Source organism: Oryctolagus cuniculus, chromosome 16 (genome assembly GCF_051225735.1).
Source record: "Oryctolagus cuniculus isolate XC-2025 breed Fujian yellow rabbit chromosome 16, ASM5122573v1, whole genome shotgun sequence".
NCBI classification, from domain to species: Eukaryota; Metazoa; Chordata; class Mammalia; order Lagomorpha; family Leporidae; genus Oryctolagus; species Oryctolagus cuniculus.
The window spans coordinates 38,258,801-38,274,917 of NC_142882.1; the positions used below are offsets into that span (position 1 = coordinate 38,258,801).

The window sequence follows — 16,117 nt, forward strand, 5'->3', positions numbered from 1 at the left end:
ATAATTAACCAATATAAAATAAATTGTGTATATTCAGGTTGCATAATGTATACCTGTTTGATAGACATACATATTGTGATATGATTGGTACAGCTAACCTGTTAGCATATCCATCACATTACATGCCTGCTTTTGTTGATGGGGTAAGAATATTTGATGTCTATACTCTCAACAAATTTGAGTATACAACATATTTTTGTCTATAGTCACCACAGTATTTATTAGGTCTCCGGGACTTATTCAGCTTGTAAGTACAAATATGTACTCTTTGACTAACATCTTTCCTTTTCCTTCATCCTCCAAACTCTGCTAACTGCTAGTCTGGTCTCTCAATGTTTCTGACTTTTTTAGATTCCATATGTAAACAAGAGCATGAAGTATTGTCTTTCTGTGTCTGGCTTCTTTCACTTAACATTAATGTCCTCCAGACTTGTCTAGGTTGCTGTAAATGGCAGGATCTTCTTTTTAAAGGGTGAATAATATCAATTGGGGGCTTTTATATGCATACAGCTGACCCTTTCCATCCATGTGTTCCGCATCTGTGGATCCAACCGTCCATGCATCAAAAATATCAGGAAAATACTGTGGCTCTCCTGAACATATACAGACTTTCTTCTTTTTATTATTGCCTAAACAATACAGAATAGCAACTATTTACATAGCACTTACATTGTATTAACTGTTGTCAGTAATTTAGAGATGACTTCAAGTATGTGGGAGATTTGTTTAGGTTGCAGGCCGATCTATATAAGGAACTTGAGCATCCCAGGATTTTGATATCCACAAGGTACTTTGGAACCAATTCATCATGGATACCAAGGGAAAATTGTATGTCACAATTTCTTTATCCATTCATTCAGCAACGAATATAAAGATTATTTCGAAATCTTGGGTATTTTGGATAACATTACGATGGACTTAAGGATGCAGGTATCTCTGAGGTACTGATTGCATTTCCTTTTGGCATATGCAGGTACTTGAAAAAGTTTCCAGAAAATCAAATGATAAGTTTATTTTGGTGCAAACATCTTTGAAACTCATGCATCCAAGGGATCATCAAGTTCATGGAAGAATGTGCATTATGAAAAATATCTTTGCCTGGATTTCAAAAACGTTTGGACCAAATAATATTATATTTTATTTTTCTATCAACTTTGTTATTCTAATTTTTTACTTTAGAAAATTTAACAGACATATAAAAATATACATATTTATGTGTTACTATGTGCTATTTCCATGTGGATGAATTGTGCAATGTCCAGTCAAGGTAAACGCAAACTTTTTCAAATACTCCTGTACACCCAGAAGCGGGTTTGGTGAATCAAGTGGTAGTTCTGTTAATAATTCTTAGAGAAGTCTCCATACGATTTCCATAACAGCTGCTTCAGTGCAGGGCTGTCTTTCTGCTCAGCCTCCCCAAGCATCATTATTTATTGTCCTTTTGATAATACCCTTCCCAACGAGAGTGAGGTGATGGCTCATGAGGTTCTTGATTTGCTTTTCCCTGATGACTAGTGATGGTGAGCACCTTGTCATGTACCTGTTGGCCATTTGTATTCCTTCTTCAGAAAAACATCAAATTCTCTGTCCATTTTTTATTTAAGTTATTTGTTTTGCTATTGAGATATATATATATTTGCTAATTTATGGTATATTTATATATGCTATATTTATGCTATATATTTATACTTGGTAAATATATGTATACATACATATATATTTGCTATATTTATGCTTGGTAAATATTTTTCCCATTCTGAAAGTTGTCTTTTGATTTTAAATATTTATTTATTTATTTGAAAGTCAGAGTTACACAAAGAGAGGAGAGGCAGAGAGAAGGAGAGAGGACTTCCATCCAATGGTTCACTCCCCAATTGGCTGCAATGGCTGGAGCTGCACCGATGGAATCCAGAAGTCAGGAGCTTCTTCCTGGTCTCCCATGTGGGTTCAGGGGCCCAAGGACTTGGGTCATCTTCTACAGCTTTCCTAGGCCATAGTAGAGAGCCGGATTGTAAGTGGAGCAGCTGGGACTTGAACTGGCGCCCATATTTAGGTAACTCCTTTTGTGAAGATGCTTTTCCGTTTGATATAATCCCATTTATTTTTGCCATTGTTGTCTGAGCTTCAGTGTCAGATCAGAATATGTGTTGCTACACATGTGTTTTCCCCAAAGTTATCTTTTGGAAGTTCTACAGGTTTTGGCTTTTCAGTTTTAAATCCATATTAAGTTGATTTTACTGTATAGTAAAAGGTTACAGACTAACTTTGTTCTTTTTTGTGTGAATATCTAGCTTTCCCAAGACCACTGATTGAATGAATTAGTCTTTTATTATGTATTCTTTGTGTCATTGTTGGAAATGACTTGATTATGTGTTATTAGATATAATCCCAGGACTTCTACTCTATTCAGTGGTCTATATGTATGTTTTTAAGCCAGTGCCATATTGCTTTATTTCCTTTTCTTCATGCCTAGTATCAAATGATTTGCGCTGAGATAAATTTCCTAATCTTGAGGGGCTTCTCCTTCCTTATATAAAATTAGGAACTAGAATATTAGCACCTTTTACATTATATGGATTGCTGTGAAACTCAAAACATATTACTTGTGCCAGATTTTTAAGGGCTGTATAATCATTCCTGGAGCTTACATGCAGAACTTCTGAAGGTCCCACAAAGGCAGGATTATCATGCTAATTTGATTGAATTTCTCTTTTTTATTCATCCATATTTTAAAAGATTTATTATATTTGTTCATTTATTTGAAAGACAGAGTTAGAGAAAGGGAGGGAGGGAAGGAGAGAGAGAGAGAGAGAGAGAGAGACCTTTCATGAGCTAGTTCATTCCCTAAATTTTTACAACATCTGGGGCTGGATCAGACTGAAGCCAGGAGCCAGAAAGTCCATTTTGGTCTCCCCTGTGGATGGCAGGATCTCAAATAATTTAGCCATCTTATGCTTCTTCCCAGGCACATTAGCAGGAAGCTGGAACTCAAGTGGAGCAGACAAGACTCAAACTGGCACTCCCATATGGTATGTGGGCATCCCAAGTGACAGCTTAACCTACTTCACTGCAATGTCTGTCTCATTATCCATATTTTTAAAAGGATCTAAATGATTTAGGATATAGTATGTATGTTCCATCCTCTTGAATGGAATGTATTAAGGTACACTTTTTTATGATAAATTCCTTTACATTATTGTTTACATGACTTTAAAAAAGATACCAAGAATGTAGTTACTTTTTGTTTTCTCTCTCACTGCCAAAAAAAAAAAAAAAAAGTTTCAAACTAAACCAAATCTAGCAAGGGTGAGAGAGGAGACAAAAATATGTGGAAGACAATTTCCTGTAGTGTGGGTGTCCACAACTTAAGTCTCTTGTGAGCAGTCTGATAGTGAGTTTTCCATGACATCTGTACCTCTTCCTTTGTGGACTGGGTGGAGTTCAACCTTGTTCCCATATTCTTATCTCTGCATCCACTTTGTTTAGTTCCCTGCATATGTATGTCATCCATTTCCTAATAGAACATGTTTGGAAGATGAAAGAGTGCTTTTATTGCTAGGAGCAGCTGCTCCAAACAACTTCATTTCAATAGTGCTGATGTTTATACAAAGAAATAAATAAGCAACCCACTAAAGTTTCTAATCTTCCAAAGAAAGAGGATGTTACCCTACAGATGGCAATGTGCAAGCACCCTTGATTCCTGACAGCTGAAAATAGAAATTAGTGTTTTTAATACTTTCTAGACACTGCAAAAATCTCAGAACTACTCTACTAATTTTTTTACCTCGTGTGCACTTTTTTCTGAGTATTTTTATTTATTTTTTTATTATTATTTTTTGACAGGCATTGTGGACAGTGAGAGAGAGAGACAGAGAGAAAGGTCTTCCTTTGCCGTTGGTTCACCCTCCAATGGCCGCCGCGGCCTGCGCACTGCGGCCGGCACACCGCGCTGATCCGATGGCAGGAGCCAGGAGCCAGGTGCTTTTCCTGGTCTCCCATGGGGTGCAGGGCCCAAGCACCTGGGCCATCCTCCACTGCACTCCCTGGCCACAGCAGAGAGCTGGCCTGGAAGAGGGGCAACTGGGACAGAATCCGGCGCCCCAACCGGGACTAGAACCCGGGGTGCCGGCGCTGCTAAGCGGAGGATTAGCCTAGTGAGCCGCGGCGCCGGCCCCTTTTTTCTGAGTATTTTAATTCTCTTGCTCAACTCCAGAAGACAAGCCTTGTTGCTTTAAATGGTTAATATTCATTTATCTTCATGCACCATGCTGCATTCTGCACAGATTCCTCATTTCCCTCCATCATTTCATGTGTGTATGGCATATTTTTCCTGTCTGAAAGTCTCCTCTGACACTACTCTGAAGACTGATGTGCAGGTAATGAATTCTTTCAGCTTTTGTTTGTTTGAAAATATTCACTTTATTTCCATTCTAAATTGTAATATGTTGTTGAATTTTCAACAATGACAAAAATAGGTACTTGGGGATCCATCATTCACCCCCACATTCATCAGCCCTATTCTACGCCTTCCTCACCTTTATCTATCCCCACAAAATCAGTCTGAAGCAAAACCCAGACATTATAAGCCCATTTCTTTGATCTACACGTAGTTCAGCATATCTGTGAAGACTTCTTTAAATTTTCTTTTGCATAGTGAGCTGTGGGCTTTGATGTGACCTAGTCCTCCATCCTTTAGGACTTCTTGGTGGACTGTAAAGATTGGGGGACAAGAGCCCCTCAACAATGTTGCTTTCACTCCTCAAGAGGCACACACTGCTATGCCCTCCCTCCATCTTTGATGAGTTAGCAATGACATTTGTGCCACCAGTGGTCACCCGCATGAGTCTCCAATCAGCATGGTTTTCTGAACCTCTCTGTCCAGTAGACTCCACTGAGAACAACATTTCTTGAATTTGTTTGGTATACTGGTAACAGTTGATCCTTCACTTGTGTACTTGGAAGTCGGTTTGGCCACATAAAATCCTTGCCTCACATTTTCTTTCCTTGAGTATCTTAAATATATGATTCCTTCCCTTTTTATTTCATTTTTTTAACATAACATGTCACTGATGGACATTTGACTTCTTTTCCTTTTCATGTGACCCAGAAAAATCTTTTGTATGTGAGACCATGATTCTTTGCTGTTACTCCTGTATGGTAAACAAGTTTTCCTTAACTTTAGAAGGAAAGGTTATGCTAGGGAAGCTTTCTCAGTCTCACAGCATGAGAGCTCTCTTTTTTGTTGTTTTTCTGGGGTGTGTGTGTGTGTGTGTATGTGTGCGTGCGTGCACAGATACGCAAATGTGTTTTCCTCCGTCTCTTACTTCATAAGATCTCTTGGCTGTGTTTCTTCTCCTGCTTTTATCTAAATCTCCCATTTCCTATTTTCTGAAGCAGATTCTCCTTTAACAGTGGTGCTGGAATTAGCCCACAGGAGACTATTTCAAGTGCAATAAAATTGTCTGCTATTGTCTGAGGAATCTTTTTTCTGTTCCATAAAGACAGAGATATAAATCGTGAATTGAGGTCTAGAATAAAAAAAGAGCAGGTGCACACACAAAGTATGCTGAGTAGTTCTCTACCAGAGAATAATTCCTCTCTGAGATCCATGCAGATGGATCCACTGAGAAATGGCTTGTGAGGATGCCGGCATCTTCAACACGGTCCCAGGGGATGCTAGGTGAGCTCTGGGGTTGAGCACAGACTCTGGAACTCAGCTCCTGAATCTCAGCTCGATCACTTAGAATCTGTGCAACTTGAGCAAGTTTCTTAACTCTCTGCCTCAGTTTCATCATTTTGAAAAGATAGCTTACTCAAAAAGATGAATAGTTTGTGTCGTTTACAAGTGATTTCTGGCTCACATTAGATACTCAGCTACTAAAAGTACATAAAACCGGCCGGCGCCGTGGCTCACTTGGTCCTCCTCCTGCGGCACTGGCACCCCGGGGTTCTAGTCCCAGTTGGGTACCAGATTCTGTCCCAGGTGCTCCTCTTCCAGTTCAGTTCTCTGCTGTAGCCCGGGAAGGCAGTGGAGGATGGCCCAAGTGCTTGGGCTTTGCACCCGTGTGGGAGACCAGGAAGAAGCACCTGGCTCCCAGCTGCGGATCAGTGCAATGCACTGGCCGTAGCGGCCATTTGGGGGGTGAATCAACGGAAAAGGAAGACCTTTCTCTCCCCCTCCCCTCACTGTCTAACTCTGCCTGTCAAAAAATAAAAAAAGTACATAAAACTTTGTATCTTTGGAGATTTTGAGGAAAATTCAAGTCCCTGAACTCAAGATATGTTTTCAAGTAAATTTACTAATTTGACTTTATTTTTGACTATTAATAAAAATCAGGCAAATCACAGTCTAAAACATATATGGATATTCTTCCTACATAGTTTTGATCTTTGTATTAAATTTGTGTTTTCCTGTCTTTTTTCTAAATTTTCCAGTGTGGTTGTCTAGACTTCGGCAAATTTCCAAGTGTGTAGGTGGACTCTTCATTTTAAAACACTGAATTAGGTTCATGCTGAAACTATTAAACTTTAAAAAGTCATCAAACAGCTCATCTGATAGTAATTTTTATTTTAGTTCTTTAAAAACAGAAATACAGTCTATTTGGATTTCTTAGACCTTCTCCATTATTTATAATTTAGAGAAGAAAAATATTTCCCCAATTCATGAAGCTGTGGGAATTATACAAAACATTTTAAACTTACAACCGTGTGGGGACTTAGCATCAACTTATTTTTTCAGAAACCGTCACATTTAGCCGGCGCCGTGGGCTCACTAGGCTAATCCTCCGCCTAGCGGCGCCGGCACACCAAGTTCTAGTCCCGGTCGGGGCGCCGGATTCTGTCCCGGTTGCCCCTCTTCCAGGCCAGCTCTCTGCTGTGGCCAGGGAGTGCAGTGGAGGATGGCCCAAGTGCTTGGGCCCTGCACCCCATGGGAGACCAGGAAAAGCACCTGGCTCCTGGCTCCTGCCATCGGATCAGCGCGGTGCGCCGGCCACAGCGCGCTGGCCGCGGCGGCCATTGGAGGGTGAACCAACGGCAAAGGAAGACCTTTCTCTCTGTCTCTCTCTCTCACTGTCCACTCTGCCTGTCGAAAAATAAAAATAAAAAAAATAAAAAATAAAAAAAAGAAACCGTCACATTTACTATTTTCGTGTCAAGTTCTCTATCTCCAGAAACAAAAATTCAAGAATTCTTGCCATTTTGTAGCACAAGTAGGTGCCTGGTGCTTATTTTTTGTGTGTGTTGTAGTAACACAAGAAACTAATCAGAAAGAAGAGAGACGTAGCTCTTGTGCTTGGTTGGAGTGGAAAAGATGAGTTTTAACTACACCACTCAGAAAACCTGGGCTTCTACCACTTCTGCTACCCAGCTGACTGCATTTCACCTAGAGAGACACATGTGTTACCTTTAGGCTTTGCTACATGGAAGCAAAGTCTGGGTATCACTCCACTTGATTGCAGAGCCACCATCTGTACTACTTGTGCATACTGAGGACCTCTGAAGGAACAAAAAGAAAACCAAACAGCCTTAATTTCTCCAGGTATTTTTAATGGATGCTATCCCTGTTGGTAAGAATATAATAAATGAATTCCTGTGTGACAACATGGGGCAGTTCAGCAGTTGTTGATTTGATCTGAAGCATGGATAAAGCCAGATGAATCACCTCTGTCTACTGGAGAGCACAATTGGGGAACTGGTTTTATGCTGCCTATGATAATCAGGAAATTAGAGTTGATATTACAAAATTGAGGACCTGGAGCTTCCCCAAAATTTTCTCCCCCAAAAAAGCACGTTAAAGATGAAGGGAAGAGATTACTGGTAGTATTGAAAAGTTAATAGTCTTTTTTTTAAGAGATGAATATTGAACTGATCATGTCACATTTATTGAGGCAATATTGAAAAATGATTGCATCTCCAGTTCTGCATTCCCAGATCGGGGGAATTCTGGAACTTACGATGGGATTTTTTTCTTAACCTCACCCTCCTCCCCATTTTAACTAGAAAAGGAAAAACCTTTCTTTCCAGATTTCTTAACCCTAAGTAATAAACTTGTATCCCAGAATGTAGTTGTTAGAAAGTACTGGTATGTACTTAAAACTTACGGAGACAATTTTCAAGACAAGATTAACCGACGTTAAGTTACGGAGCAATTCCTCCGGAAGGTCATGTCAGAGGAATGTTATTGCCAAATAAATCCACCATGACCAGTTGAATGACAGTGAATAGGAAAAGCACTTAAAATAATTGGACATTCAGGGGTACCTTCCAAAGTCTGTTGTGACATGTTGGCTAATATCATTCCAATTAAAACCTCTGGGAGTGGAGTTTGGTGCCGCGGCTGCCACGGGCTGGAGCAGCGCGGCTGCGGGGGCTGCTAGGGTATTTCCGGGATGGGGGCTTGAGGCGGCCTTTGGTGGTGGGAGTGGGGGGGGGGGCTGAGGCGGCCAAGGCCAAGAGAAAGAAAGGAAGGGAGAGAGGGGGAGACCTTCGCGGAGGAGGTGGGACCCGCCTCAGGGAAAGGAGCAAGTGTACTTGCAGTAGATGAAAATAGTTACACTGCAGCCTTGGCCTGTGCTCCGAAGGATGTGGCCGAGTGCCTGGTTCTCATTTTGGTCACAATGATGCCTGTCTCATCAAGTAACCCTTTATCATCCCTGGCATTCAATGCCATTAACCGTTACACCAACAGAAGGTTCTGACACTAATGCTTCAAACTGTGCTTTTTCAGGAAAAAGGCACTTTCTCATTCACATACAAATCCAACCCAAGAAGAAAGATGGCACAGTGAGTGAATGTAAGAGATGGCATGACATTAGGAAGAAGAATTTTAAAGGCAAGTTTTGCAAAAGGAGCTTCTAGAATCTTGAAATAGACTTGACCAGAGGAAAACATATTGATGTCAGATTGCTCTGTGGAAGTGTTTAATTTGGTTTTGCAGTGCCAGGAGTAATTTGGGACACTGTGTACCCTAACCTTATGCTCACACAAGCCAACGCTGTTGTAGAAAGAGGGATAAAGACACTAGATTCAAATTTTACCAATAAAATTACAGCTACATTTAAAGGCAATAAAAGTTTGGTACAGTGGGCAGTGTGTGCACAGCAAATTTCCAAAGGACCAAATAACTCAAAGGTTCTTTCAGTAGAATGTCATTTTGTGGAAACTGGGGTAGGTGAAATATGAGACATTATCTAAACTTTAATATTTCAGAAAATGAAGCTGAGATTTGATTTTAAGTGTTGATTTTTTTAAATAAAACATCTGAAAGAAAGCCTTCCAGTACTGTATTAAACCATGAAAGAAAGCAGACGTATTTTTACATGTTTTTCTTTTACATAAAAATTTTAAAATTCCAATTTTTATAATGTTAGAATTGAAAACCAGCTGACTGGGTGTAGTAAAGGTGGAAACACACACCTCATAGACATGAGGTGGGGTAGGGGCTGTTTCCCAGTTTTGAATGGTTTGCATTTAATATTGAACTACTTTTGTTTAAAAATGTAAAGAATTTCCTAGGAAAAAAATCCATGAAGTCAAAAGATTGTTCGGCCCTGTTGCAGCAAAGTGGCCCTGGGGAACTTCAGCCTTACTCTTGGATACACCTTTGTCACTCAGCGTCACTTCTGTGCCTCCACAATGGGTTGGGGGATTTTTGTTGCTGTCATTTATTTTGATCTTTGAATTTTGAAAAAGTAGAGAATCAGAAGGGAACCAAATCCATTATACTCATAAATTAAGCATCACTGGGTCTCTTGGAAGGCATTTCTATAATGGACAAAGTCCTATGTGGTTTTAAAGCAGCATGTTCTAGTAACCTGTCACTATTGGGAGACAGAAGAAACTGCCTGCCAAATGGAAGACTACCTTTACAATAACAAAGTGAGAAAAGGCCAATGTTTAGGCTTTTAAATAACAGTTGATGTGATTCTGCTGTTAACTGTAAACCCATTTTCCCAGTGAAAAGGATGTTGTATATGTAGAGGGTCTTGAACAGGTCTGGGTAAAAGTTCTATAGATTGCAGCAAAATGATGTCCAATTTCATTTTATCCTTTTTTGTATTGTGAAACTGGAAACTTTATGACACTGTAAATTATCAGCTGTTTTTTTCTGAATATAAAGTGTGAAAACACAGATCTATTTGATAATTGTGTGGGTTTTTTGAAGAATTAATGAGCATGTACATAGAAATAGTGACTGCTTGAATACTGTATTTACTTGCATTCTTTCAGTACATCAAGATTCCTGTATGTTTTAGAATATAATAAAACACATATGTGAGTTGTTAAAAAAATAATAATTCGACACTCAGGGGTACCTTTCCAAAGTCTGTTGTGACATGTTAGCTATGTCACTCCCATTAAAACCAGTGGGAGGTTTGAGGTTGAAGTTCATCTTTGCAGATTAAAGCCTTCCTTCTTAACACACAGCACTGCTGAAGCCATCAGAGGAGCCCACGATGGGGACGTATCAAGTGTTCTTTGGAGAGTAGCGGTCCTAATCCCCCCCTCCCATTTATCTTTATAAACTTTCTGGTTATAAATTCTGTTGCATTCAGCTGCAGAAGGAAGGAGAAGTGATGGTATTCACATTAGAATTTTTGCATTGAAAGCATGATTTCTGCAGTTGGTGTGCAGGGTCAGAAAATAAGCAAAGCCTTTTAAAATGCTTCCTTTTTTTTCCATCCAAAGGTAAATCTTTTCGATGTCCACTCCCTCTACTGGCATTAAATACTTGCCTGCATTTCTGCCTGGACCCATGGGCTTTGTCATACCCAGGTGGAACTGCCTCTGTGAATGCTTGGGGATGATTGAAAAGAGAAAGCACATTTTTCAACATTATGCAGAATCAGTCTCCTTATATAATCTGAAAAAAAGGTATTCTTATTTGACGGATTACAAAGCAAAATGTAATATTTGAATTATATTTTTTGAAATAGGGACAAAAAGTGGTATTCACTTTCTCTTATTCATTTCAGAAAAAAGTTTTGCGTTGTTATTATGAACTACTAATAAATGTTTGCATTTATTACATGCCCTGATTCCTCTTATATAAATAAAGCATTTTAGGTCATTTCAACAGTATTCAGCTGTAACATTTGTGTTATAGCATTTTTGGAAACACGTTGGCTTTTCAAATTTTTAAATTATCAATAGTTGTGCATATTTATGGACTACAGTGTGACCTTTCAATAGGTGAGTTCAGTGTGTACTTATCAAATCAACGTAATCAGCATTGCTCTTTCTGTGACCCTAGTTGAGACTGGAAAGCTGAAGCACCTCTCAAAGTGCTAGTTTTTAAATCAACAGATGGCGTAAGTAAGCTTGGCCTCATGTCCCTGCTCTGTCACGTAGCAGCTGTACACCGAAGGCTAATTTACTTCTTTTTACCCAACTCTCTGCATCTAAAAACTCTTGCTGCACGGTGGTTGTGATTTGCTGCCTGTGCAGCATGAGCATTTTGTGAAACAAAGATATGCATCTTAGATGGACAGATAAACTCTCCAAACTACCCCAAGCAGCTCAGTACCTTGTATGGAGTGGGTTCCAACTGAAAAAACTGGGTGAATAAATGAGTTGGAATGGATGAGTGACTCAGGAGTGGTGCATTAATTTGTCTCTGGTTTGTGTTCTTTTTAAAACACTTCTATGTACTTATTTGAAAGAAGGCAGATTAGAGAGAGAGAAAGAAAGAGAGAGCAAGTCTCCTTTTGCCGATTCACTTACCCAATGTATGCAATGGCTAGGGTTGGGCTAAGGCCAAAGCCTGCAAAGCCTGGAGCCAAAAACTCAATGGAAATCTCTCACATGGGTTCTGGGAATCTGATTACTTGAGCCATCATTGCTACCCGTACCATTCTGCATGAACAAGAAACTGGAGTCAGAGGTAGAGCCAGAACTTGAACCCAGGTACCCCACTATGGGATGCCACCATCTTAGCTGCTAGGTCAAATGCCTGTCCTTGTGCAGTCTTTCTGAGTCAATGTCTCCATTCCAAACACAGTGCTGGTCCTGGGGCCTTACTGTGGACAGGTAAACCAGGTATCTGAGGGCAGTTATCACACCCAGCATTCCAAGTTTCCAAATGTGAACCTGCAGCACCAGCACAGAGTCAGAAACCTAACATCTGCTGGAGTTGCATGTGGACATGGGTCTTGAGGCAGTAAATTCGACTTTTTTTATTAACATACTTAAAATGTCCTCCCCATACATGACTAAATTCAAATGAAAAAAATTCCTTGATTTCATTAAGTATGTTCGCTCAATCTGCTTTCCATGTTTTTGTTTCTACATACCTAGCATCCACCTACCTAAAGTATGGCTTTTCATCTTAGCCTTCTTTTCTGCAGTTCATCTACTTCTCCTTAGACTAATTTGCCCTGGCACTTCTTAGGGTGGCTTTTACAGAACCCAGGGGACAGACGAGAGCCAGCTTTATGAGGAGGAAGCATAGGATGCAATTGTTAGCCAGACCCTCAAATTCTCAGGGTTCTCTGGGGATCTGATCCTGGGTGCTGGGGACCACTGCTTTGATAATTTTAAGAGGTCCATTGTTTATTATAAATTGTCTCTTTCTCTGAGGTGACAGCTGAGGAATAGATGATTATAAATTGCTTCCCAGCCTCCTGCCTCTGGCACTCACCCATGCTGCCAGAATGTGTGTGTATGAGGGGGGAGGTCTTAGGATGGGGGTGGGGCTGAAAGAATGCTTGGAAATGTCAGGGAGGGCGGGGTTAGATTCAGTTGATGGCCTCAGGGCTGAGATGGTGTGAAGGATGGGAACAACCTGGAGAGGCAAGAAAAAAACAAACTCTGGGCGTCTGATTGCAGTCTTGGATGTAAAACACTATGAGATCATTTGGTTTAAGCTCCTCGCTTTGCAGATGAGAAAATGCAAGTTCAGGAGTGTCAATGGCTTCTTCTATCACCTGGCCCTGAGCCTGGTGTTGGGATTGTGGACGTCAAGACTGGAAATACCATACTTCCCTTGACTTGTTCTTTCTATCTGCTCTCATTGGGTAGTTTGAAGTCATTCGCATGTAAATGCAAAATGATATTACGGTAGTAACTTGATACAGAATTAATGCTACCACCCTAACAAGAAAAGCCCAGGAAATTAGGTGCTTCTGCAGCTCATTTTTTAAAAAATTCATTTATTTATTTGGAAGTCAGAGTTACACAGGGCAAGAGATCTGCCATCTGCTGTTTCACTTCCCAGATGGCTGCAACAGCCTGGGTTGAGCCAGACTGAAGCCAGGAGTTTCTTCCAGGTCTTGCACAGGGGTGGCAGGTACCCAAATACTTGGATCATTATCCACTGTATCCCAGGTGCATTGGCAGGAAGCTGCATCAGAAGCAGAGTAGCCTGGACTTGAACTGTCCCTCAGATACGGGATGCAGACACCACAAGAGGTGACTTATTCTGCTATGGCAAAAACCTGCCCCAAGACTCAAATTTTTACAAAGCTTTTTTTGTCTTTATTAACCTGTGTGTGTGTGTGTGTATGTACATATATTATTTGACTTTCTATAGTTTGTTCAATTACATTCAAATTCCTATTAAAATTAGAATGAATGTAATAAGCCTATTCTTGATTAAAAAAAATCTTATGTTGTTGGAACTCTCTCCTCCCATCAACACCAATTTCCCATACTGCATTCTGCCCTACTTCATTCCACTCTTTCCTCTGTGGGGTGGAATCATAGAGTTCGTTTGAGCTCATTTATTTTGACATGAAATGTCATGAAAGCAATTGAGTCATTTGTTCAGACACCTTATTGCTATTCCTTTAATTCTTTATGAGAAATTTCAAATTCATGCACATGTGGAGAGAATCCCATACCAAATCCCATATTACTCCCTTCCTAATCTCAAAATCTTGACATTCTGGGGCCAGTGTGTGTGGCACAGTGGGTTATGCCACTGCTGGTGATGTCAGCATCCTGCACCAGAGAGCCAATTCAAGCCCTGGCTCCTATGCTTCAGATCCAACTGTCTACTAATGTGTCTGGAGTGGCAGCAGATGATGGCTCAAGTACTGGGGCTCCTGCCACCCACGTAGGAGATTTGCTTGGAATTCCTAGCTCTTAGCTTCAGCTTAGCTCCAACACTGGCTGTTGTGGACATTTGGGGAGTAAATCAGCAAATGGAAGTGGCCCCACCCCATTCCTTATAAAGAAAATTAAAAAAAGAGCTATCAACATTCTGCCATCCTTATTCAGTCCATCAGAAGCGTGCACTTTTCTGCCTGAGGTATGCTGAAGCTAGTCTAAATGTCATAATGTACCTATAAAAATTTAAGTTTGTAATTATAGCAGTACTTCTATTTGACAACAGCAATGTCATCTATCACATGTGACATAATTCATGATAGTTTCCTAATACATATAGAAAACACATTGTACTTTTTCTAATTGTTCGTTATTTAAATTTGAATCTAAACAAGGCCAATCTAGTGGATTTGTTTGATATGCTCTGTAAAGTTTTTTTTTTACAGATTTATTTTATTTATTTGAAAGGTAGAGTTACAGGGTGGGGAGGAGAGAGAGAGAGAGAGAGAGAGATCTTCCATACACTGATTCACACTCCCACGGACCACAATGGCTGGAGCTGGGCCACTCCTTAGCCAGGAACCAGGAGCTTCATCTGGGTTTCCTACATAGGTGGCAGGGGCCCAAGGACTTGGGCCATCTTCTGCTGCTTTTCCAAGCTCTTTAGCAGAGAGCTGGGTCAGAAGTAGAGCAGCCGGGACTTGAACTGGTGCCTGTATGAGGCTTAACCTTCTACACCACAGCACCAGACCTTTCTTGGGTGAAGTTTTACAAATATTTTAATTTATAATGAAAAATGTGGGTCCTCATAGCATTCATGTAAATACTAATCCATTTTATTCCATCACCTACACAAACAGGACCACTTAATACATTTGCAGTCTAGTTTGTGGCTCTTTTTGTCCTTTGGATTTTCAAAATAAATGCTGTTCCAAATCACTGGATACAGCTTCCCTGGTATTCCATTCACGTGGCATTCAGTTAAGTCCACTGTTAATTACTTTCTGTTTCTTAAAGCCACTTTTCAAAACTTCAATCTTATGCCTTAACTAGATAAAACATTTGCAGCCAAAGCTTAAAACTATAAGGTGGGGTACACTCAGAAACCTACACCCACATAGCTGCATCCGCACTCTGTCCTTTTCCATCTGGGTTAACAGTTCTACTAATGTTTGTTTCCAAATTCAGAATCTGAACTGTTCTGTTGCTTTTGAAAAAAAAAAATATTCTTTTGGAAAGCTGTTACATTCTGTGTTTTTTTTTTTTCTATAAGAGTGATTGCAATATGTATTTAGGTAGACTTATTAATGATGTTGATAAGATTTTGACATGCTGTGATTAATCGGCATGATCTAATTCAAGAAGGCGAAGTAACAATGCTAACTTCCCACATAGATAAGGGGGCGGCCAACACTGTAGAACATTAAGAGCCTTCTTGGCCGGGGCCACGGCTCAGTAGGCTAATCCTCCGCTTCGCAGCACCGGCACACTGGGTTCTAGTCCCGGTCGGGGCGCCGAATTCTGTCCTGGTTGCCCCTCTTCCAGGCCAACTCTCTGCTATGGCCCAGGAAAGCAGTGGAGGATGGCCCAAGTCCTTGGCCCTGCACCCCATGGGAGACCAGGAAAAGCACCTGGCTCCTGCCTTCGGATCAGCGCAGTGCGCCGGCAGAAGCATGCTGGCTGTGGCGGCCATTGGAGGGTGAACCAATGGCAAAGGAAGACCTTTCTGTCTCTCTCTTTCTCACTGTCTACTCTGCCTGTAAAAACAACAAACAAAAAAAGAGCCTTCTTGCCACAGATGATTTCTTCCCTGCAAGCACAATATGATTTCAAACATAACTGTTTCTGTTAAGCCTTTGCTCACTAAATCTAATTTCAAAAACCTTTTAAACTTTAACAATCAAATACCACTCCAATGTACACTGTAAGAGTCTACTTTGAAAATCTTTTTGGGGGCCGGCGCCATGGCTCGCTTGGTTAATCCTCCGCCTGCTTCGCCAGCATCCCATATGGGCCCAGTTCTAGTCCCAGTTGCTCCTCTTCCAGTCCAGCTCTCTGCTGTGACCTG

General features: G+C 40.6%; 1 protein-coding gene across 1 annotated transcript in view; it reads left to right on the plus strand.

The window, feature by feature from the left end:
* Positions 1 to 9,218, plus strand: part of LOC149121680 (uncharacterized) — a 29,418-nt gene extending 20,200 nt beyond the window's left edge. The window contains exons 4-5 of the mRNA XM_089315608.1: positions 2,966 to 3,029; positions 8,729 to 9,218. Coding sequence (XP_089171734.1) covers positions 2,966 to 3,029; positions 8,729 to 8,788 — 124 coding nt within the window. The 3' untranslated portion in view covers positions 8,789 to 9,218. The remainder of the gene's footprint in view (positions 1 to 2,965; positions 3,030 to 8,728) is intronic.
* The last annotated feature ends 6,899 nt before the right edge of the window (positions 9,219 to 16,117 follow it).